The sequence below is a fragment of the Watersipora subatra genome, chromosome 2, assembly GCF_963576615.1.
Source record: "Watersipora subatra chromosome 2, tzWatSuba1.1, whole genome shotgun sequence".
Classification (NCBI taxonomy): Eukaryota; Metazoa; Bryozoa; class Gymnolaemata; order Cheilostomatida; family Watersiporidae; genus Watersipora; species Watersipora subatra.
In genome coordinates, this window is record NC_088709.1 from 2,460,245 (window position 1) to 2,487,404 (window position 27,160).

Here is a 27,160-nt window from a genome sequence, read left to right on the forward strand (position 1 = left end):
TCAACCCGTGAGTCAACACATGATCGTGTATGCATGAGAGTGTGTGTTGATATGCACTCCTCGTTGGTTGAGGTTACTTGGGTGAACTGTTCCCTAATTTCATTCCCTTGAGGTAGATGAAAATTTCATCTACCTCAAGTTCCGATATGAGGTGCCGCTTGATTATGTTACTCCTCTGAGCTACAAGTTGCTTAGCGGTTAGTGGCAATTCAGGGCGCATGTTTATCCATAGTTGCCGCATCCTTCCCATATAGCCCCACTTCTGAGGTTCACTCATAAAGTAGCACTGCATGAGGTCCGTGTTATCAGTCCGAGTCCATTTCATCCGTTTTGAACCAGTAGCCCATTTTTCACTGCCTTGTCCTGGTTCAGCTACAGGCAGCGCGGACCTTGTTTGACCGGGCGAACTTTAGTTATTGCACTCATCATAGAGGTTGTAGACGTTATACAAGCAAGGGTCTTGTCCAAGGACCACCAGAAAAGTGCAGTTGTTGGGGTTTGAACCGAGGACCTAATGATCACGGTCCCGATACCTTACCAACTGCGCTATCTGTCCTGTACTATATATATGTGTATATATATGTGTGTATATATATATGTGTATATATATATTACCATATTTATACATCAAAATCTCAAAGTTTGTCGTCTGTCTGTCATTCCGTCTGTCTAGCTATAGCGATTAGTATCTAGCAATGGAAACTCCATATCACAGAAGATTTTATCTGAGAATTTCCTGTTCACCAGGCGATAAACAAACCCATTGAGCTACGGGAGATGCAATGGATTCATTGGTCGATATGAGTTGTTATCTGGTTAAAATACGCATTGCGGTCTGCGTTACTTATGGCGCAACGTCACTCAAACTTGCTCTCACAGCTCTTATTAGTAAGTTTAGCAATACTAGCTTACTCAAATTAACCATTGGCAATGTGTCAGGCTAATGACAAGCGGCGGGCAACTGCATTACCTGCCACTGTTTATAAGCTGTTTTTAATACCTTTGCAACGCCAAGCATTCGACTAGTATATATATAAATATATACATCCATATAAACAGGCATATATGCACCATATATTTATGTGCCACATACATATAGTACATATATATAATACATGTATATATATACATGTATATATATATAAACCAATGCTTGCAGTCCGCTACTAGGAGTAGAGTGTGCTAAGACACTCACCATCAGCAGTTTTTAAAGAGATCCTCATTGTTGCTAGAACCAATATTATACCTTTAACTGCATCAGCTTGTCCCAGAAAAAAGGTAGTAGCTGCTAGCATAGAGTAGGCAACACTGGTAGCACATGGTATCTTTGTGATGTGTCTTTCCATTTTATCTAACCTCTATAATCTTGCATTCACGTAGTAAAGTGAAATTTATAACTTTTTGTTATGTTGTAGCATGTAAAAGAAAGCAGACACGTCCATGACAAATATACAACCAAGCTAGATGCTGTTGCAGAAAGGTTCAGGTCAGTCCTTTTCGATAAAAGGAAAATATAGAAATTAACTACCTAAAGTATAAGTAACTATTCATGTTTTAAAACGTTTGGAGTGTCTGGTAATTGTTTTAATTTAGTCCAAAAGGAGTTTGTGATGTCATGGCAGTTCACATTGGTCATGTTGAGGCAGAAAAACAAACGAAACTATAAGTTTGCATCATTTGATCGAGATTAGACCAATTCTCACAATTGTACACTGAATGACTCAGTTTTCTACCGATATTGTGTGAGTAGTGACCAGTGCGAACAAAGCTTATCATAAAATCCATTAAGAGGACTGGTTGAGCTACATGTGGTAGCTATATAGGATGTTTTCAGCTAAAACTAACTGTTTTGCATCGCAACATGGCCTCCTGAAGCTTATTCTCGTGTGTATATATAACTCTCTTGGTGATTTTTTACATAGCCTGTAGTTGAAACGGTGAAACCTTACAGGTTCAATGAGAAGGAACCTATTTGTGCTGAGCTGGAGGAGGAACTGTACACAAGTCTGAGGAAGAACCACAGGCACCCACTCAATGGATTTGAGGACTGCTATAGCTACATACGTGGTGTGAACAAGAGCGCCAGTGTAAGATGCGGTGGTTCCATAAGAAAACTAGCTAGGTAGCATAAGCCTTGACAAAATTGAGGGTGGTCACAAGATCTTGTAATATACTTGTATCTTCTGTAATATTGTGAATAAATTTTGAGTAGTGGTAAATCGAAACATCAAAAGCTCCTCTGCATTTACTCTTATTTCATACGAATTGATTACCATCGTCTGGTTTATACCACTTTCTTTGGAAAAATGTATGTTTTGTCTTCGAGTAGTTGTGTTACCGACTCTCGCCAGAAGCGAAGAAGAAGCAGAGGCACTGCCAACTCGAGTGGGACATACAACGGGAGACGCCTAGACCGGAAGACAAGGACAAAATCCCGGATCCCGCGGAACTTTTGAGGGATATCGAGACAGAATCACCCTTCATAGTTCCACCAAAGGCAGAAGAGCCAAAGGATGACACAGATCAGCCAGCAGAGGCAGCAACGGAGGAATAAATTTTTGAATCTCTAGAATTAACAAGACCAGGATACATTGACACCTAGTCAAGTAGACTAGCATTTTCTGTGATAAAATGTTTATTGGATGTTTTATTGCATGATGATAAGACATCAACAATGTGAATGTTTCGTGTAAAAATGTAATATTTTAAGCAATGTCCAATAAAAACAATTTCACAAAAAAATTGAGTGTTCTACTTTCTCGAGCTTGTTAACAGAGTACACGCCTGTACATTTTACTTTACTATAAAAATGGTACGCATACTCAAATTTGAAAGTTGATAGATAATTATACATACGAAAAAACATGAAAATAGTATATCTATTGGAATGTATACGATCAGAGAGAAAAGGTAAAAAATACCTTACATTTTACAAATATGCCTGCAATTGATATAATTTGGAATGTCAAATGGAATGCAGAGAACGAACAGGGTAAAACTAAACAGGATTTTTGAGTGACAGAATGGAAGTACGTTACACACAGCTAGAAGACAGCAAGAAATGTGTGCGTCAGACAGTCCTGTCAAATCTACAGTTCAACTATGTCGGAATTGTGTACGGAGTTACGAGCTCATGCGTGAGAATTTGACAAGACTAGATCATACTACAGTGTCATTGGTATCCACCTCAGGTTCATTACGTTGGGCAGGTCTATATCTGTAACAAAATAAACAAGCAATAAAAGAAAGCATTAGATAGTCCGGTCATAGAAGAGAACTCAAGAATCTCTTACTGAGCATATCACCCTCTATTTATATACTGTCCTATGTGTGTTATAGATAAGAAGAATGAATGGGATGCTCTGAGCTATCGATTGATTACCTGACAGAGGTTCTTAGTTAGCTGCAATAATAAATGGTCTCCTTCACACATTGTTTTGACAACAAAGAGCAGGTGATACTAGGAGCAATGCTACGACTAGCATATAGGATAGTTCTCTGAACTTACCGGGTGTCAGGTGCGTAGCTCGGTGCACTCCTGCCGGCGTATTGTGGTCTGTATTCTGCCGAGGATTCTGGAGCTCCATTCCTACCTCCTCGAGAATAATTGCCTCCATTTCTTGGTTCAGGAACGGGTGCTGCAGCATACCTAACAGACAAAATGCTTGTAGCTTGTGCTAATACCAACCCACTTGCTAACGTGACAAAAAGGCATACGCATATGCAGCGATATGATATAACTGTGCAAAGGAAACTTACATAGCCTCTGATGGAGGAGCACGAGCCCGGGGTTGAGGAGGTTGCACAGGGGGCCTGTAGGGCTCTGATACCCGAGGCTTGAAGTTTGGCAGTTCCTTGTTGTCTCTATATTGGCCAATGAAAGATCCCTCCTCACCATACCTAAAACAAGTCAGTGCGTAGGAGATTAATTTAGCATACCGACGAGCCAACAACATGCTAACAGAACACAGTGGTCGAATTTGGGACACGAGTGAACAACTACAAAATATGGAATATAGTGCGAGTATAAAGGGAAAGATAAATCCTGTTGAGTGATTGAAAGCATACAGGATGAAGTAGTGCTGAACAGTAACGGAGAGGCTTTTGTTTCAAGCATACAACTCAGTGTTTAGTTTGAGACAACAGCTGATCTGTAAGTAAATTGGCAGGAGAAATAACGACCAGTCTTACTTATTTGGGTCGTCTTGCATGTACTCATCCTGTGTAGGATGTTGATTACCCACGTATCGTTCGCTGTGCTGTGACGGAGCATATTTTTCACCCTGGATAGACTGAGGATAACGCTCGCTGAAGTGTGATGGGGCATAGCGCTCACTCCCTGTCATCTCAGGTTCAGTGTTGTCAACTCTCGCAGATTTCTCATCAAAGTGGTTATCCTCATAGGGCCTCAGACGCTCAGTCTCTTCCACTATAAACGATGTCAAAAGTGGAATAGCTGTGTTTCAACAACTACTTCCACCTATTCAATGTTGAACATAGGCTACCTTTACCTAAAGACCAGTTGTTTTATTGTGACTGGTAAAAACTACAAAAGTTCCCAAGGTCCTTCGACACTCTACAAGCCCGCCTCATTCAGCCCGTATCTATACATATACATGTAAATCTCTAAGTCTGTCGTTCGATGTGTCCAGCTATAGCTATTAAAATCTAGGAATGAAAGATCTGCTTCGTGCTGGAATTGATTTCGAACCTCCCATTTACCAAGTGATAACCAATCCATCGTTGTTTTTACATCATCAAGCCGTTTGTACATGCGTTCGTTCATGAAAAAGCCGCCATATTTGTAGAAATCGATCATTTTTCTTCTATTTAATAGCACTTTTTGGTGTTGTTTTGACACTATAATAAAAAATTGTAAACAAAAGCATCGTTTTCAAAAGTTCATTGCAAAAGCTTCGTATTTTTAACGATAAAATTGTCTATAAAGATGGCCGACAACGATAAAATGACGTCACGAAAAAACGAAGGATTAGAACGACGTGGTGTGACGCTAGTCGCCAGTCACATAAAGTGATCACCTACAAACAATCTATTACTCTCTAAGGAAGGTCAGGTAGGGTCTCTTACCAGTAAACTGCCCTGTATGAATTCCACCGACATTTCGCTGTATGTAACAGAGCAAAGCAAAGAATGCTGTGACGAGAATAAGGGCAAAGAGAAGTCCGATGAACCAGGAGGAGCCAAACACTACGGTAGCTTCAGCAGCTGCCCCTGTAACCGATCCAGAAGTTGTCTTATCAACAATTCACACACACAAGATGGTTATGTAATGGAACATTAAAAAATGAATAGCGCAACAGTAAAAATGTCGAGGCAACAAATAATACCAACTTGAAGTGGCAGTTGGAAAGATCTTGACAGAGGAGCTGCTACGCTCATATATGCCTCCGTTGCTGGCCACCACCATGATCTCGTACCTCCAGCCATCCACAAAGTTGCTCACGAGTATGTAATTCTTATTGGTCTCCCAGCCAGTCCTTTGCCACTGGTCGATGGCTACAATAGCAAACATCCAACCAATCACCAGATGGTTATCATCAGTAGATAATAGAGCGAAAGCAGCAGTTAAGCTTGCTTCACATTCATCTTCTAATCCTTTGGCCGTGTCACATGAGAAAACAAATATTTATGATAGAGAGCACAACTCTAAACGCAGCTCTGTTCTATGTTCAAATAATTCAACATTTTACCCGATGTCTACGAGCAGTGTATACTTCAAACATCTGGTGTGTGCATGATTTTTTCACACCCACCAATGCCTCCGGTAACCATTGACAACATGATAAAACAATGTGGGTCAACAAGTGTAATCAGCAAAACAATGGAGTTCTTAACTCTTGACACAAAAATATTTGTAAGCAAAAAATGAGACAAAGTACAAAATACATAGGTGTCACAATGATGCACCTGTGAACCTTCCAACGGCTCAGGAGATATATGAGAAGCAGGCTTTATACACAACTAGTGTCTTGTCTAGTACAGTAATACTTCAACTTACGAGTGCTCCAACGTACGAGAAACTTGAGATACGAGCCAGCTTTTAAGCAAGTTTTAGCACTAACATACGAGCCATGTTTGAGATACAAGCACGTGAGTCAGTTGCCAAGTATGCCGGCAAGTTTTATGACAACAGCATCAATCTGTATTTTTCAACTGCTCAGGTTATACTTTTGTACCGTGTTTTTGTGCGCGCTTTTCAGTCCAGAATTATGTGAATTAAAAGTACTGTGCGTAGACCGAAAGTTTGACAGTAAAATAAAAAATAATGTAAAGAAAAAGCAAATGATAACAATTGATATTAAACGGAAAATTATTGAAAAATATGCGAAATGTGTATGCGTGATTGAGCTAGCTCAGCAATATGACAGAAATACATCCACAATTATCAAACAGAAGGATTATATTCAGGGCATTTAGCTCGCAAAAGGACTAACCGTAGTTTCTAAACGGCGCAGCGATCTTCACGACCGCTGATGGGGAGACCGCTCACAGGCATTGGATAAAAGATAAACAATTGGCCGCTGACAGCGTAATAACTAAAACGACGCTATTTGAAAAGGCCGGTGCCATCTATCAAAACTATAAAAATAGACATTCGGACAAGTTGGCTAGTGGTCATGCATTAAACCTTTGTGACGACACCTGTGTACGTCCTAATCGCAACATGTTGAAAGGGCGACAAAGGCAAACGTCCTTAGATAGGTTCATCTTAAAACGGCCGGCTAGTCGCGAAAGCGAAACAAAGGAAAAATTAGCTAACTAGCGAGAAACTTCAAACTATGAACGCCGAAGAAATTTTAATTACGTTAAGTTAAAAATGAAAGTTTGCTTTTAGATTTGCTTCTAAGTTTGTTTTTTAAGACTTTAATAAAATCCAAATTTATCAAAGTCAACTGTTGTAGTGAAGAATAACTTATATCTCTCTCTCTGGCAAATGCTAGCGTTAGCTGCTATTGTATGTATTTAATTTTACATTTTAATTTATCACATTTCCTTGCATTATTTTTTTTTGTTGCTTTTTGAAAGCAAGTGGTAAGTTAGGACAATAACCAACATGTTATTTCTGTTACAATATCTTGTTTTGAGTGTTTTATTTGCATTTTTTAAAGTATGGAAACCAATCAATATATATTTAATTGTTCTATATACAGTGAAACATGGATAACTCGCCCTCGGATATAGCGAACACATGGTTAACTCGACTGGATTTGCTTGGTCTGTTCCCACGCAATGATAAATGGCTCTATATAACTCGAACTCAACACTGTTATAACGAACTGTTTTTTGCCCAACGGCTACCGAAACGGTTGCTATCGCTTTAGAAAATCACTTTATTCCAAGCCATAGAGGTAAACCTCAACTTTTCGTAATTCATAAGCGTCGTTACTACCTCCATCGGCAAAATATTTTTGTCAACGACTGTTCTAAAGGTTTGGTGAAATTTGATTTATACTGCTATACGATGAATAGCACGGGCTAGCCGGGTCACGGACGCAAGGATTTTCGCCACGCACATACAAAACAAAAACAGCATGATGTTTTGGTTTTGTATTTGCGTGGCGAAAATCCTTGAGCGCGTGACCCGGCTAGCCCGTGATGAATAGTTTTCCGACGTTGATTCCGTGTTGAATCAACGTCGGAATGTTGAATGTTTAAAACGTCTTAAAAATTGTTGTAAGTAATTAAACGTATACGTTGTCTTAGCTAAAAAAAACTATTCATCGTTTGACCTAAACACAGAATACGCGTGTACATTCAATAAGTATCCATTCAAAAAACGTTAGTGATATACAATGTACCGTAAAACCTCGTAAAACTTTTAATTGAACTGCCTCGGAGTGTTGCTCTTACCGAATGCCAGGTAAAGTAAGGGAATCTTTGCATAAACTTCAAGAAAAATCGGCGAAATTGATCGTGGGTAAAACGCTGAAAAGAAAAAGATGTCTTTTTTTTTAGCATTTCAGCAACAATCAAGTTTTGCCAATGTCAATCTAAAAAACGTCCTGGCAATAACATCACCTCAAACAACAAACCAATCTCAAGTGATAGAAAAATCTCTATACATTTTGATAAAAACGTTTTAAACTTTACATTAGAAGCATTTAATTTGAAACAAGCCATTTGTGCCTTTGATTTATATTATAGTTTGTATATGTTCATGTATCTACTAGTAAATAAGTAAATACATGGACTTGTGACAGTGCTCTGATAACTTGAACACTCTGATAATTCGAACACTTTTGCTCGGTCCCTTGAAGTTTGAGTTATCCGAGTTTCACTGTATAAATAAATTGCACCAACATGCGAGTAAATTGACATACGAGCTCAGTCTCGGAACGCATTAAGCTCGTAAGTCGAAGTATGACTGTAGTATATAATAGTATAACTAGTGTTATAACTATAGCTTCAGTTATAATGACTCACTCATGCTCACAATCAACTCCCTGGCACAGTACATAAACTGCGGAGAAAACTAGAAACTCATGTGAACTCGACACATGCAATAGCGAGACTCACCACTCTCCTGCTTGTACTGGACATAGAAGACATTTGCTGGTACACCAGTATCAGCAGGCACCCACGAGACATTCAGGGTGTTGTTGCTCAGCTTGTCAACAGTTATACTTGGAGGGTCAGGGTCTACAATAATAAGAGAGTTCTGCTTGTGAGGCTTCTACATTTTGAAAACATACACTAACACACGAAATACATACACTAACACATCTAATACCTACACTAACACATCTAATACCTACACTAATACATATAATACCTATACTAACGCATCTAATACATACACTAACACATCTAATACCTACACTAACACATCTAATACCTACACTAACACATATAATACCTACACTAACACATCTAATACCTACACTAACACATATAATACCTACACTAACACATCTAATACCTATACTAACGCATCTAATACCTACACTAACACATATAATACCTACACTAACACATCTAATACCTACACTAACACATCTAATACCTACACTAATACATCTAATACCTACACTAATACATATAATACCTACACTAACACATCTAATACCTACACTAACACATCTAATACCTACACTAACACATATAATACCTACACTAATACATATAATACCTACACTAACACATCTAATACCTACACTAACACATCTAATACCTACACTAACACATCTAATACCTACACTAACACATATAATACCTACACTAATACATATAATACCTACACTAATACATCTAATACCTACACTAATACATATAATACCTACACTAACACATCTAATACCTACACTAACGCATATAATACCTACACTAATACATATAATACCTACACTAACGCATATAATACCTACACTAACCCATCTAATACCTACACTAACACATCTAATACCTACACTAACGCATATAATACCTACACTAATACATATAATACCTACACTAACACATCTAATACCTACACTAACGCATATAATACCTACACTAATACATATAATACCTACACTAACGCATATAATACCTACACTAACACATATAATACCTACACTAACACATCTAATACCTACACTAATACATATAATACCTATACTAACGCATCTAATACATACACTAACACATCTAATACCTACACTAACACATCTAATACCTACACTAACACATATAATACCTACACTAACACATCTAATACCTATACTAACGCATCTAATACATACACTAACACATCTAATACCTACACTAACACATCTAATACCTACACTAATACATATAATACCTACACTAATACATCTAATACCTACACTAATACATATAATACCTACACTAACACATCTAATACCTACACTAATACATATAATACCTACACTAACACATATAATACCTACACTAACACATCTAATACCTATACTAACGCATCTAATACATACACTAACACATCTAATACCTACACTAACACATCTAATACCTACACTAATACATATAATACCTACACTAATACATCTAATACCTACACTAATACATATAATACCTACACTAATACATCTAATACCTACACTAATACATATAATACCTACACTAACACATCTAATACCTACACTAACACATCTAATACCTACACTAACACATCTAATACCTACACTAACACATCTAATACCTACACTAACACATATAATACCTACACTAATACATATAATACCTACACTAATACATCTAATACCTACACTAATACATATAATACCTACACTAACACATCTAATACCTACACTAACGCATATAATACCTACACTAATACATATAATACCTACACTAACACATCTAATACCTACACTAACGCATATAATACCTACACTAATACATATAATACCTATACTAACGCATCTAATACATACACTAATACATATAATACCTACACTAACACATCTAATACCTACACTAACACATATAATACCTACACTAACACATCTAATACCTATACTAACGCATCTAATACATACACTAACACATCTAATACCTACACTAACACATATAATACCTACACTAATACATATAATACCTACACTAATACATCTAATACCTACACTAATACATATAATACCTACACTAATACATCTAATACCTACACTAATACATATAATACCTACACTAACACATCTAATACCTACACTAACGCATATAATACCTACACTAATACATATAATACCTACACTAACACATCTAATACCTACACTAACGCATATAATACCTACACTAATACATATAATACCTACACTAACGCATATAATACCTACACTAACACATATAATACCTACACTAACACATCTAATACCTACACTAATACATATAATACCTACACTAAACCATCTAAAAACTACACTAAAGCATCTAATACCTAGACCAGGGGTCAGGAACCTTTTTGACTGAGAGAGCCAAAAAAACCCATGTTTCAAAATTTAATTCTAAGAGAGCCATATGTATATTTTGAATTTCAAAAACATAAAATGGGAAAGGAAGACCAACAAATTTAGTATGTTTGAACAATTTTAAAGTATAAGAAATGTGGATTTATTTTGAACAACAATGTTCAAATAACAATTTTTCTTGTAGCCATCTTTTGGTTTGAAGGGTTTACCTTGTTGATCTAAAAATGACTCGTGCGGCCTGTGCAGAGCGGAGTACAGAAAGCAATAGAAACTCTTTGCTGCGCTCACCACATCAACAAGTTGCAAGTAAAAATATCTTTCTATCGAATGGACATTATTTTTTATTTTGTTTATTGTTACTGTAATTTCAGCATTATTTGTATTACTATGTTAATTGAATTGACAACAAAATTATGGATTATTTTTCCACAAATTTATCAAAGAGCCAGACGCAATCATCAAAAGAGCCATATATGGCTCGAGAGCCATAGGTTCCCTACCCCTGACCTAGACAAATACATCTAATAACTAAACTAAAACATTACTTTAGATATCGAGTCAAATATGAGCTCAAATTTTTACAACAATTAATATGTAGAGATGGTTATAAAAAGGTTTATTCGTATATAAGGATGTGTATGCGGAATAGAAACAATGCAAACAAAGAAGTAAGTGGCTGCTAAGCTCAAAAACAGAAAAGAAAACTTACAGTCGGCTGCGACAGTCGAGTCGTCGATAAAGTATTCACTACCCTGTCCTGCTCTTGTGTATGCCCACACATAGAAACGGTACATTTGTAATGGCTTCAATCCTGTCACCTTCGCTGTTATCACTCTCTGGTTGGCATCCCTAGGCTCAGCTACAAACTTGGAGTCAGGATTTTGCATGGGACCAAGTTGTAGCCCATTCACTAAAAACAGCAACCGAGTTAACAAACGCCGTTATTGTAACACTGCAAATGTGAAGGTCATCGTAACACAGCAAGTGTGACATAAAAATCCCTAAGAGGTAAGCATTTGCAATTTAATATGAGCAAGAAGGAAACGGTCGGACAAGGAGTCAAAACATGTACTCACGTGATTTGAAGCCAATCATGTACTCGGTGAGAACACCGTTGGGCTCGATGGGTCTCTGCCAGCTCAGCCTAGCATGAGTTGGTCCGTTCTCTGTGATACGCAGTTGTTGCACAGGTCCGGGCACTATGAAAAATAATAAAATAGTCAAGTTTTTGGAACCACTCATTTTTAGTTTATTGAAATAGATAATAATACATATAACAGTATAATTGTTTGATTGCTCCATTGATGGTCTGGTATTCCATAGATAATCAATCCAGTAGACTATCGTTAGACTGAAGCTCAGAGTATACGCTTGTGAACAACAGTAATGATATGGCATCCTATCATCGATCTCTTAGCATATATTTAGAGATGGATCCGCAGATCTGAGGCTAGCATAAATATTTTCTAACATTCTACAAGCGCACCAGAAGTTGGAGATTTATAATAAATCACAATAAATGGCCATTCAGTCTGGAAACTGGATGAAACAACCAAACATGTATCAAAAGTACATATTTTTGCCTTTTGTAAATACCTAGCACTTTTCTATGTGCCTAGCAGATGAATGACTGTAAAAAGCAGGCATTACATTGTTTGATCGCAATAAATGCACTTTTAAAGCTGCTGTTAGATAAAAAGTGATATTTCTGTTCCACTACCACAACAAATTTTCTCTCATTTCAAAGGAAGGTGAACAGTTTATTTGCAAGTCCAAATTTCTACCTTGAAGGTCGACTTGCAACAAAATTCACATCACAGTTATTTGGTATCATAAGATTCACCATGTCTTACTCTGTTGTGTTGTAGGTGCAAAATATATGGGAATGTGATTACAAACTCTTAAAAGCTAAAAAACGATGTATTAATAAAAAAGTATTATAAGTAAAAAAAAATTATGTAATTTATGTGCTTTAAGCAGTAAAGACGTCACAACTTTGAGAAACTCATCTAGTTGAGTTCTTAAGCTATGTCAAAATGAACATTAACTTCTTAAAGAGCAGTAGCCACATGATAAACAAACCTATATGTTATGTTGATCACTTCCCTGTAATAGCACCATGGACTTACATGCATTCTATAATCCATTCAACAACTGTTACATCATATTTATAGCAGTTCATGCCAGTTCTGTTACACACAGTCTAGTAATTGATGAGTCTTTGGTTATCAACTAATTATGATGGGGGTTTCTTTCCCTACATAGAAGCTTCCGGCACCAAAAGGTTTCAACAATAGCCATAATAATATTCTGGAAGTAGTACTTAACGCTTGTCAATACCATTCGAGTTTGATTTCCATCAAAATACAAGACGCTAGTGACAGGGTGTACTGATGTGGATATGTAATCTTTGTTAGTATAAACTCTCATGCAGATGGTGAGGTGTCCAATAGTTTTACAGTGCACACAGAAAAAACTTGCAAAGAAAGAGACATTCTTACCTCCCTCCTTAGTTGTGATAGAAAAAACAGGCGAAAGTGTTCCATAATGCCTCTTGTTAATGACAGCTATTTGAAAATCCAACTCGGAATCCGCAGGCAGGTGATTGATAGTGACTGACACTGTACCATCATCCGGGTTCTCCCATGCACCCAACTCATTCTACAAATAGACTAGCCTTTATTTCTCGTTTTACCTCGTATTGACTCGGCCCTCCCTTGAGTCTAGCAGGGCACCCTATCTAACACAAATATATGGATAACAGGCTTGTCATACCCACTGACATATTTGACTTAAGTCTTTGCTGACCCGCGTGACAAGCCTGTGAGTTTGTGCTCTTGATCCACTAAAAGTTAATTGCGATTGAAGCCAAGAGGACACTCTTGATTTCTTGCTTACTCTCCATGAATCTCTTCCCTTTTTCCATTTTCTAGATAAAATAACTCAAAGGCTTACGTTTTCAATTTTGGTCTCGTTGATAGAGCCGCCCTCCATTTTTACATCTCTGATGACCACATAGATGGACCTCGTGTCAAAGAACTCATCGGATGCTTCGTTATTAATCCTCTTTTTGTATTGAATCTGAAACAAAGCGCATGACAGTTACAGGCATATGACAGTTATAAACAGGCGGTGAGTGACTGGCACAGACACATGGCAACAACACACAAAAAATTAACTCGTCGCATCCGAATGCTTAGGAACGGCGAAGACGTACCATATATCCCCTGAAGAAGCCTTGTGTCTCACTTACTGACTCATCTACTGCATCCCATACGAAGGTGGCATTATCTGAGTATACCATTTCCTCACCGGCTGCATCCACCTTCAGTCGAAAGTTGAACACATCTTGCCTTGGATCTGTCAAAAACAATTCACTGTAAAGACTACTTCGCTAGGATGAAAGTTCGCCGGACATCCAGCTAATTTTTAGAATGCTTCTAGCCTAAATAGCTGCAAGTTGTCAACTCCAGGTGTGATCTTCATACTATACTGCAATTGTCATCTTCTGGAGTTTGGCATCGCCCGGGATTTAGCAATTACAGATAGCCTGTCATGCAACAGCCTTTCCAACTAGTGGCTCATACGGAATTAAGCTGTTAACAAAATTAACTTCAATTGTGTATGAACAAACCATCTTTGGCCAGTGCCGTACATAAAACTAGCTAAAAGGAGATTTAGGTAGTGCTAATAATCATAGCTTGGGTGCAATGTCATAAAATCTGAGTAGTCCACAAGCTGGTCGACTTTGTCAAATTGCAGCAAAATAAAATGTTTCAATTTTTCAAGAGTCATAGTTGATCATCTCTGAATCAGATGAAGAGTCTAAGGCACCTACTTCCCTCGCCGCTGTAGCCAAAGACGATCTCTGGGGTCTCACTCGAGTCGCCAACGGTGTTGCGGCTGTTCACCATAATTTCGTACTTAGTGTAGACTGGCTGATCGTACACTATTATCTGTAATAAGAGTTCAGCGCAGCAGTCAATCATATTGCTAAACTAAGTGTAACCACTTTCTCCATTATTACAGAGACAAATCTGAGATACAACTGGTCATGACAGAAAAAGAATCCGTTGAAAAACAACTGTTAGAAACTCCAGAAACTCTAAAATCTGAGACGTCCCTAGAGAAGTCCTCGGATTTTGAAGAATCCATCTTACAAATCGGCCTTCAATGCAATTGTGTGTGTGAGCGAGTAGTAGAAGGAGACCTGCTGGAGAGATTTGGTGACAACCAGATAATGAGAAATTATTGTTTGATAAAAAGAAAGGAAAGTGTGCGATAACCCTAACCTTGTACTCAATGATATTCAGCTCTCCAGGCCTCCCGATAGCGTCCTCTAGGGATGGTGTGCTCTTCTCGCAGTATTTCTTTTCAGGCTTGCACTCATTCTGTCCGGCTTGCCTGTACTTTATTATATACACGAAGCTTGACCCACCAAAATCAACTCGGGATATCGGCTACAACAGAGTTAATCTGCCTTGAGTAAATGACAAGTTTTAAAAATACAAACTGCTAATCCACAAAAATCTGATGAAATCACATCGAGTGAGGTTTATCAAGTAAAGTTTTTATAGACGTGTTTAGACTCGAAGAAGACAAATTTAATGTGTTGCAATGTTTGTCAGGAAAACTGCAAAGCACAAAAGCATTTAATCACACGCATGTGAATGCATGATATCGTGTGGTGTTCGCTGTTAACTATCCTCTCTTGAGCTTCACAACTGAATGAAAATGATTGATGTATGTAACAAGCTCATTGTGCAAGTTTAATGGTTGTCATTTAACAAACAATAAACTTAAGTACAACTCTTACAATTCGTGAAATTTCAGACTCAAAATTTCGTGAAATTTCAGACTCAAAATTTCGTGAAATTATTTGAAATTGCCTGATATTGAAAAAATTCAGAGAAAACAAGAAAAATCTAGTTAGAAGAGAGTAAATTACGACATTATACTATGTTAATACTTGTTATGTTAACATTTATGTTATGTAAATATTTATGTTATGTAAATATTTATGATGAAGAGTGAAGAGCGAAATGGCCTATAAGAGGTTACACGTATATAGAAACTGAGATATTAAGAATGAATCCTACCAATGATATACAGCCCCCAAGGATAGCCGACGGCTCTCATATGGGCGGGGTTTAATGATGGAGCTCTATTGGGATGAACCCCAACACGGCACCCGAACAAACAAATATACTGAATAAAGCCCCTTGTAAATTTACAAATATTATGAACTATAGTGGTTATTTTACTCATCTGGTGAATTCACTTTGTTGTCGAATAAATATAGTATCCCAATATTGTCACCATTATGATCAGTCAGATGCCATTCGCAAGCATTCGTGATATTAATAGTCACTATCGTAAAATAGCTCAAATTCGGTTTTGTATTTAGATTTTGAGTATGAAAACTACACTGCACAGCTTTGCCTGCTGTCCCATCTTATTGGCCAGATAAAACAATGTGAAAACGATGAAAGACTTTGTCATTTTATATTAGGGGTGGCAAAATATTAATCAAAAACTAGGAAAAAAAAAGCCGCTGTTCGGGTAATTATATTCAACTTTAAGCATATACTACAACCTTTACAAATTTTAAAATTACTAAAAGTAGGTAATTTGAAATGTCTTATTTTGTATGGATGTATTATTTTGGTTAGGTATCACCCCTACATTGTAGAAATTCAAGGTTTGCTATTGTGAACCGCGGGTCTACTGACTGAATGAGCTAATGAAACGATAACAGTGAGTCGTGTTTTTCAAAACCTAACAAGGCAATGCGATCGCCCCGCGAGAGTTGTGTCAGCTCCGAAACCCAGGCTAGCATAATCCTAACAGAGCTCCATCATTAAACCCCGCCCATATGACAGCCGTCGGCTATCCTTGGGGGGCTGTATATCATTGATCCTACCTGCCAGGTAATGACCAGCCGGTCCTCACCCTCATCGAGAGTTCTCACTCCCCTTGGATTCTGTATTGGCAGTGCCTCGGTTGTTGTGCACGTGCTCGGTGTTGGATCACTCGGCTCACTCGTACCTATTTTGTTGGTGGCGAGCACGCGAAACTTGTATGTGTTGTCAGGCTTCATACTGTATATAAAGAAATCATATGTGTATGAGGTCATGTTTGAAAAGTGTCTTAACATATGCACAGTATGAGACCCTGTTTGACAAGTGTCTTAACATATGCACAGTATGAGGCCATGTTTGACAAGTGTCTTAACATATGCACAGTATGAGGCCATGTTTGACAAGTGTCTGAACATATGCACAGTATGAGACCATGTTTGACAAGTGTCTTAACATATGCACAGTATGAGACCATGTTTGACAAGTGTCTGAACATATGCACAGTATGAGACCATGTTTGACAAGTGTCTTAACATATGCACAGTATGAGACCATGTTTGACAAGTGTCTGAACATATGCACAGTATGAGGCCATGTTTGACAAGTGTCTGAACATATGCACAGTATGAGGCCATGTTTGACAAGTGTCTGAACATATGCACAGTATGAGACCATGTTTGACAAGTGTCTGAACATATGCACAGTATGAGGCCATGTTTGACAAGTGTCTTAACATATGCACAGTATGAGACCCTGTTTGACAAGTGTCTTAACATATGCACAGTATGAGGCCATGTTTGACAAGTGTCTGAACATATGCACAGTATGAGACCCTGTTTGACAAGTGTCTGAACATATGCACAGTATGAGACCCTGTTTGACAAGTGTCTTAACATATGCACAGTATGAGGCCATGTTTGACAAGTGTCTGAACACATGCACAGTATGAGACCATGTTTGACAAGAGTCTTAACATATGCACAGTATGAGACCCTGTTTGACAAGTGTCTTAACATATGCACAGTATGAGGCCATGTTTGACAAGTGTCTGAACATATGCACAGTATGAGACCATGTTGGACAAGTGTCTTAACATATGCACAGTATGAGGCCATGTTTGACAAGTGTCTTAACATATGCACAGTATGAGACCCTGTTTGACAAGTGTCTGAACATATGCACAGTATGAGACCCTGTTTGACAAGTGTCTTAACATATGCACAGTATGAGACCCTGTTTGACAAGTGTCTTAACATATGCACAGTATGAGGCCATGTTTGACAAGTGTCTGAACATATGCACAGTATGAGGCCATGTTTGACAAGTGTCTGAACATATGCACAGTATGAGACCCTGTTTGACAAGTGTCTTAACATATGCACAGTATGAGACCATGTTTGACAAGTGTCTGAACATATGCACAGTATGAGACCATGTTTGACAAGTGTCTGAACATATGCACAGTATGAAGCCATGTTTGACAAGGGTCTGAACATATGCACAGTATGAGACCATGTTTGACAAGTGTCTGAACATATGCACAGTATGAGGCCATGTTTGACAAATGTCTGAACATATGCACAGTATGAGGCCCTGTTTGACAAGAGTCTGAACATATGCACAGTATGAGGCCATGTTTGACAAGTGTCTGAACATATGCACAGTATGAGGCCCTGTTTGACAAGTGTCTGAACATATGCACAGTATGAGACCATGTTTGACAAGTGTCTGAACATATGCACAGTATGAGACCATGTTTGACAAGTGTCTTAACATATGCACAGTATGAGACCATGTTTGACAAGTGTCTTAACATATGCACAGTATGAGACCCTGTTTGACAAGTGTCTGAACACATGCACAGTATGAGGTCATGTTTGACAAGTGTCTGAACATATGCACAGTATGAGACCCTGTTTGACAAGTGTCTGAACATATGCACAGTATGAGACCATGTTTGACAAGTGTCTGAACATATGCACAGTATGAGACCATGTTTGACAAGAGTCTGAACATATGCACAGTATGAGGCCATGTTTGACAAGTGTCTGAACATATGCACAGTATGAGACCATGTTTGACAAGTGTCTGAACATATGCACAGTATGAGACCATGTTTGACAAGTGTCTTAACATATGCACAGTATGAGACCCTGTTTGACAAGTGTCTGAACATATGCACAGTATGAGACCCTGTTTGACAAGTGTCTGAACATATGCACTGTATGAGACCATGTTTGACAAGTGTCTGAACATATGCACAGTATGAGACCATGTTTGCCAAGTGTCTGAACATATGCACAGTATGAGGCCATGTTTGACAAGTGTCTGAACATATGCACAGTATGAGACCCTGTTTGACAAGAGTCTGAACATATGCACAGTATGAGGCCATGTTTGACAAGTGTCTGAACATATGCACAGTATGAGGCCATGTTTGACAAGTGTCTTAACATATGCACAGTATGAGACCATGTTTGACAAGTGTCTGAACACATGCACAGTATGAGGTCATGTTTGACAAGTGTCTGAACATATATGCACAGTATGAGACCCTGTTTGACAAGTGTCTTAACATATGCACAGTATGAGGCCCTGTTTGACAAGTGTCTTAACATATGCACAGTATGAGACCATGTTTGACAAGTGTCTGAACATATGCACAGTATGAGACCATGTTTGACAAGTGTCTTAACACATGCACAGTATGAGACCATGTTTGACAAGTGTCTGAACATATGCACAGTATGAGACCATGTTTGACAAGTGTCTGAACATATGCACAGTATGAGGCCATGTTTGACAAGTGTCTGAACATATGCACAGTATGAGACCATGTTTGACAAGTGTCTTAACATATGCACAGTATGAGGCCATGTTTGACAAGTGTCTTAACATATGCACAGTATGAGACCATGTTTGACAAGTGTCTGAACATATGCACAGTATGAGACCATGTTTGACAAGTGTCTTAACACATGCACAGTATGAGACCATGTTTGACAAGTGTCTTAACATATGCACAGTATGAGGCCATGTTTGACAAGTGTCTTAACATATGCACAGTATGAGGCCATGTTTGACAAGTGTCTGAACATATGCACAGTATGAGGCCATGTTTGACAAGTGTCTTAACATATGCACAGTATGAGGCCATGTTTGACAAGTGTCTGAACATATGCACAGTATGAGGCCATGTTTGACAAGTGTCTGAACATATGCACAGTATGAGGCCCTGTTTGACAAGTGTCTGAACATATGCACAGTATGAGACCATGTTTGACAAGTGTCTGAACATATGCACAGTATGAGACCCTGTTTGACAAGTGTCTGAACATATGCACAGTATGAGACCCTGTTTGACAAGTGTCTGAACATATGCACAGTATGAGACCATGTTTGACAAGTGTCTGAACATATGCACAGTATGAGGTCATGTTTGACAAGTGTCTGAACATATGCACAGTATGAGGCCATGTTTGACAAGTGTCTGAACATATGCACAGTATGAGGCCATGTTTGACAAGTGTCTGAACATATGCACAGTATGAGGCCATGTTTGACAAGAGTCTGAACATATGCACAGTATGAGGCCATGTTTGACAAGTGTCTGAACATATGCACAGTATGAGGTCATGTTTGACAAGTGTCTGAACATATGCACAGTATGAGGCCATGTTTGACAAGTGTCTGAACATATGCACAGTATGAGGCCATGTTTGACAAGAGTCTGAACATATGCACAGTATGAGGCCATGTTTGACAAGTGTCTGAACATATGCACAGTATGAGACCCTGTTTGACAAGTGTCTGAACATATGCACAGTATGAGGCCATGTTTGACAAGTGTCTGAACATATGCACAGTATGAGGCCATGTTTGACAAGTGTCTGAACACATGCACAGTATGAGGTCATGTTTGACAAGTGTCTGAACACATGCACAGTATGAGACCCTGTTTGACAAGTGTCTGAACATATGCACAGTATGAGACCCTGTTTGACAAGTGTCTGAACATATGCACAGTATGAGGCCATGTTTGACAAGTGTCTGAACATATGCACAGTATGAGGCCATGTTTGACAAGTGTCTGAACACATGCACAGTATGAGGTCATGTTTGACAAGTGTCTGAACACATGCACAGTATGAGACCATGTTTGACAAGTGTCTGAACATATGCACAGTATGAGACCCTGTTTGACAAGTGTCTGAACATATGCACAGTATGAGGCCATGTTTGACAAGTGTCTGAACATATGCACAGTATGAGACCATGTTTGACAAGTGTCTGAACATATGCACAGTATGAGACCCTGTTTGACAAGTGTCTGAACATATGCACAGTATGAGGCCATGTTTGACAAGTGTCTTAACATATGCACAGTATGAGGCCATGTTTGACAAGTGTCTGAACATATGCAATTTATGAGACCATGTTTGACAAGTGTCTTAACATATGCACAGTATGAGACCATGTTTGACAAGAGTCTGAACATATGCACAGTATGAGACCATGTTTGACAAGTGTCTTAACACATGCACAGTATGAGACCATGTTTGACAAGTGTCTTAGCATATGCACAGTATGAGGCCATGTTTGACAAGTGTCTTAACATATGCACAGTATGAGGCCATGTTTGACAAGTGTCTGAACATATGCACAGTATGAGACCATGTTTGACAAGTGTCTGAACATATGCACAGTATGAGGTCATGTTTAACAAGTGTCTGAACATATGCACAGTATGAGACCCTGTTTGACAAGTGTCTGAACATATGCACAGTATGAGGCCATGTTTGACAAGTGTCTGAACATATGCACAGTATGAGGTCATGTTTGACAAGTGTCTGAACATATGCACAGTATGAGACCCTGTTTGACAAGTGTCTGAACATATGCACAGTATGAGACCACGTTTGACAAGTGTCTGAACATATGCACAGTATGAGACCATGTTTGACAAGTGTCTGAACATATGCACAGTATGAGGCCATGTTTAACAAGTGTCTGAACATATGCACAGTATGAGGCCATGTTTGACAAGAGTCTGAACATATGCACAGTATGAGACCATGTTTGACAAGTGTCTGAACATATGCACAGTATGAGGCCATGTTTGACAAGTGTCTGAACATATGCACAGTATGAGACCATGTTTGACAAGTGTCTTAACATATGCACAGTATGAGGCCATGTTTGACAAGTGTCTTAACATATGCACAGTATGAGGTCATGTTTGACAAGTGTCTGAACATATGCACAGTATGAGACCCTGTTTGACAAGTGTCTTAACATATGCACAGTATGAGACCCTGTTTGACAAGTGTCTGAACATATGCACAGTATGAGACCCTGTTTGACAAGTGTCTGAACATATGGACAGTATGAGACCATGTTTGACAAGTGTCTGAACATATGCACAGTATGAGACCCTGTTTGACAAGTGTCTGAACATATGCACAGTATGAGGCCATGTTTGACAAGTGTCTGAACATATGCACAGTATGAGACCATGTTTGACAAGTGTCTTAACATATGCACAGTATGAGGCCATGTTTGACAAGTGTCTTAACATATGCACAGTATGAGGCCATGTTTGACAAGTGTCTGAACATATGCACAGTATGAGACCATGTTTGACAAGTGTCTTAACATATGCACAGTATGAGACCATGTTTGACAAGTGTCTTAACATATGCACAGTATGAGGCCATGTTTGACAAGTGTCTGAACATATGCACAGTATGAGACCATGTTTGACAAGTGTCTTAACATATGCACAGTATGAGGCCATGTTTGACAAGTGTCTTAACATATGCACAGTATGAGGTCATGTTTGACAAGTGTCTGAACATATGCACAGTATGAGACCCTGTTTGACAAGTGTCTTAACATATGCACAGTATGAGACCCTGTTTGACAAGTGTCTGAACATATGCACAGTATGAGACCCTGTTTGACAAGTCTCTGAACATATGGACAGTATGAGACCATGTTTGACAAGTGTCTGAACATATGGACAGTATGAGACCATGTTTGACAAGTGTCTTAACATATGCACAGTATGAGGCCATGTTTGACAAGTGTCTGAACATATGCACAGTATGAGACCATGTTTGACAAGTGTCTTAACATATGCACAGTATGAGACCATGTTTGACAAGTGTCTTAACATATGCACAGTATGAGGCCATGTTTGACAAGTGTCTGAACATATGCACAGTATGAGACCCTGTTTGACAAGTGTCTGAACATATGCACAGTATGAGACCATGTTTGACAAGTGTCTTAACATATGCACAGTATGAGGCCATGTTTGACAAGTGTCTGAACATATGCACAGTATGAGACCATGTTTGACAAGTGTCTGAACATATGCACAGTATGAGGCCATGTTTGACAAGTGTCTGAACATATGCACAGTATGAGACCCTGTTTGACAAGTGTCTTAACATATGCACAGTATGAGACCATGTTTGACAAGTGTCTTAACATATGCACAGTATGAGACCATGTTTGACAAGTGTCTGAACATATGCACAGTATGAGGCCATGTTTGACAAGTGTCTTAACATATGCACAGTATGAGACCCTGTTTGACAAGTGTCTTAACATATGCACAGTATGAGACCATGTTTGACAAGTGTCTTAACATATGCACAGTATGAGACCATGTTTGACAAGTGTCTGAACATATGCACAGTATGAGGCCATGTTTGACAAGTGTCTTAACATATGCACAGTATGAGACCCTGTTTGACAAGTGTCTTAACATATGCACAGTATGAGACCCTGTTTGATAAGTGTCTGAACATATGCACAGTATGAGACCATGTTTGACAAGTGTCTGAACATATGCACAGTATGAGACCCTGTTTGACAAGTGTCTGAACACATGCACAGTATGCACATGCCATGATCACTCATTAAAGTAAATCAAGTAAAATTAAGAAACTCCTATGCACCCAACATCAACTTGATCTTGACTTGGCACTGAATGCACATCCACTTATGAAAATTTCAACCAATAAGCCAGATAAACCCATGGAAGGCAGACAGCGCCACTTTTAATAGCATTATTATTGAAAGGTCATAAACACTCACGTCACTTCATATTCTGTGATCTTTGGTGGGAGGTCAGGTGCAGCCCTGTACCAGATGCTCTCATCCTTTTCGGTTTGGTATTGGATGGTGAAGCTGGTGAGTGGAGCATTACTGTTTGTACCAGGACTCCACTTGACCTTGGCCGAGTTAGCTCGGCACTTTTCTATGCTTACTACGGGTGGCCTGTCTGGCTTTCCCTGCAAGGATTATCATCTCAAGTCAGAGTTGCCGAGAATAAGGTGTTGCAATGTATCCATCCACATGTTCCTGCCCGTATTCACAAATACGTGCATATTTACAGACAGGCTAGCTTATAGAGGTGAGGTTTACAGAGAGCATCATACAAATAGATACTCGATAACATAAGTAAGCCCCGGAGAGATCATAACACTGAGGCGCTGTTTAGAGCATTTACCGTATGTTGAAAACATCACCAAATAAATGTCAGTAAGCAGCAGCTGATAACGTATGTATAACTTGTCATTGAATTGATTTGCACAAACATATTATAACAAGTTGATTAAAATACCATATATGTATATGTATGTATAGCTTGTCATATATCATAACATCATATATGTATATGTATGTATAACTTATACATATATGATATTATGATATATGACATGTATGTATGTATAACTTGTTATTGGCAGTGGGTAATCATCAGCGAAATCATGGTTTTTTTACATGCTAAAAGGAAAAAATAAAAAAACAAAACTCAACAATTATTGAGTTGAACAAACATGTTTTACAAATTGGTAATCTAATAGTATTGTGGAAAAGTTAGGATAGTGAATTGAAGATTGTAGACAGAAAGTTCATAAACTGAAACATACAGTGATGTATGTACAGTAGTATGTTGGTGTCTCGACATAAAAAACAATATTCATCACTTGTGTGGAGGGATAAATACAAATATTCTGGGCATAGTTTATACAGAATTATGCCACTATTGCCATCAGCAAATGATATGGTTTATTAGTTAGTACTGCCAGCAACTCATACCAACTCATACGGTTATTAGTTAGTACTGCCAGCAACTCATACCAACTCATACGGTTATTAGTTAGTACTGCCAGCAACTCATACCAACTCATACGGTTATTAGTTAGTACTGCCCGCAACTCATACCAACTCATACGGTTATTAGTTAGTACTGCCAGCAACTCATACCAACTCATACGGTTATTAGTTAGTACTGCCATTAACTAGTAGTCTGAATAGACAATACTGTTGGTAGGAAGTATTCTACCAATCAATTCTACTAGAAGTCGTCTACCTGTACTCTGAGAGTAGCGCTCCTTTCATCCGAGTCTATGCCATTGCTGGCCTTACACGTGTAGAGGCCGGAGTCGAGAGCGATAGGACCGGCGATCTGAAGTGAGTTGTCCTGCACATTCATGTAGACTCTATTGTTAGAGTAGTAGTTCATAGATTTGCCATCCTTCAGCCAGGTAATTTTCATGTTCTATAGAAACGTGTTTAGTAATTAACCATCAACTATCAAGTACAGATTTACAAATACTCAGCTGTCTTGATATAAGATCTGCCACATACACATCAGCTTTAGAAATATCACACACGATGATACGAGTAACATGATAACATGATAAAAGAAATACTACCAATACCTCAAAGACAACTGTACCGCTACAAAAGTTAGTTCAACTAAAAGGACAATCACTAGAGCAAGCATCAACTAGAAAGTTGTGATGTTTGTATTATAGTAGCTACATAAACATGAGATTCCATGGTGAACTAGACAATTGAACTAGCAATGCTCCTCAATAATTGCTTGAGATATTTCAAGAAGACCTAATAACTGCGCATATGTCAAACGGTTATCAAAGTAATCTTCCTTGTTATATATTCAAATAAACAAAACATTGAAATTAATTGCTCGTGATCAACAAAACATGCATCTATTTAATAGTTGCAAAATAATTCTGGATTGGTTAGGCTTACAAATATTGACAGATGTTCACAACATTGAACATGGACCCAACTGATAAACACACACAGTATTCATTCATCATAGCTCCATGATTATAATTTGACCCTTTGAACCCTGGCCGCCCTCGTCAATAGTGTCAGTATCCTTGGGCAATTTGTCAAACAGTAAGACATTCGAACTTTCATTAAATAAATCTAAATAAGCTCATAATCAAACGATTTTAGGAGAAACACTGTGTAAAAAGTCCAACAACGCAGAGCAAACGTCATGAAATATAAAAAATTTGTTTCAGTTCTTCGGGTTAGATGATAAAAATTTGTAGGATTTAACAAATTCTGAAAGTCTTTGCAGCATCGCCATATTCACCGAGAACAGATTTAACAAATTCTGAAAGTCTTTGCAGCATCGCCATATTCACCGAGAACAGATTTAACAAACTCTGAAAGTCTTTGCAGCATCGCCATATTCACCGAGAACAGATTTAACAAACTCTGAAAGTCTTTGCAGCATCGCCATATTCACCGAGAACAGATTTATCACCGTTTTCTGACTCAAAATAATAAGCAAAATTATGGTTAGTATCACATCATTCTATCACATCATCCATCACATACCAACAAACAAGTTGTGTCAAATTGTTCTAAGATATCGTCCAAATAAAATTGTTATAATAACGAAGGAAGAAGTTAAAAATTATTTAAACACGGTAAAAAATGGAAATAAAATTTCCGATCTAACACTCCATGTACAATTGTAAGAACTAATTTGATTGGTTTACGATGTTACTTGGAAACAGCATTTGTAAACAGAGCCATGTGACCGTAAGGCTCATAATGGCATTCACATGGCTTTGTTTACAAATACTGTTTCCAGGTAATATTAGCGTGGCCAACAACAGTTGACCAACAGGGTTTAAAGGGTGAAAAGTGAAGATGGCCATTATAATTGTCTGTACATTTGATCAAGTACACAGATTATGGTATATTAGTTGACTTTAACAAATGCTGAAGCAGGAAACGACTGCTGATGTTCGACTGAACAAACATTCAAACAAGCTGAACTGCACTACCATGTCTAACAATTATCAGTCTCTCACCTGAGCTTCATCCGGATCAGTAAGGGCCGTGCACACGAACTTAGCCTGCGTTCCTTCAGTCACTGTCAGATCCTCAGGAGCTTGCTGAATGGTTGTCGGTCTCCTAACAACCACTTCTGTAGCCTTAGAGGCTGAGCCGTGTACATTGGTGGCAGAGCACTCATAAGTGCCTGCATCAGTTATGCCCACATTC

The 27,160-nt window shown here is 38.4% G+C and overlaps 1 protein-coding gene across 1 annotated transcript in view; it reads right to left on the bottom strand.

The window, feature by feature from the left end:
- Positions 1-2,617: 2,617 nt before the first annotated feature.
- LOC137386834 (neuroglian-like) overlaps positions 2,618-27,160 on the bottom strand; it is a 47,248-nt gene continuing 22,705 nt past the window's right edge. The window contains exons 12-29 of the mRNA XM_068072997.1: positions 26,968-27,159; positions 25,197-25,385; positions 23,915-24,111; positions 16,870-17,047; positions 15,239-15,406; positions 14,785-14,902; positions 14,164-14,306; positions 13,902-14,027; positions 13,448-13,607; positions 12,023-12,145; positions 11,656-11,856; positions 8,539-8,661; positions 5,353-5,517; positions 5,089-5,232; positions 4,192-4,429; positions 3,760-3,900; positions 3,509-3,649; positions 2,618-3,217 (exon numbers count right to left, since the gene is read on the bottom strand). Of these exons, the coding sequence (XP_067929098.1) occupies positions 3,160-3,217; positions 3,509-3,649; positions 3,760-3,900; positions 4,192-4,429; positions 5,089-5,232; positions 5,353-5,517; positions 8,539-8,661; positions 11,656-11,856; positions 12,023-12,145; positions 13,448-13,607; positions 13,902-14,027; positions 14,164-14,306; positions 14,785-14,902; positions 15,239-15,406; positions 16,870-17,047; positions 23,915-24,111; positions 25,197-25,385; positions 26,968-27,159 (2,805 nt within the window). The 3' untranslated portion in view covers positions 2,618-3,159. The remainder of the gene's footprint in view (positions 3,218-3,508; positions 3,650-3,759; positions 3,901-4,191; positions 4,430-5,088; positions 5,233-5,352; positions 5,518-8,538; positions 8,662-11,655; positions 11,857-12,022; positions 12,146-13,447; positions 13,608-13,901; positions 14,028-14,163; positions 14,307-14,784; positions 14,903-15,238; positions 15,407-16,869; positions 17,048-23,914; positions 24,112-25,196; positions 25,386-26,967; position 27,160) is intronic.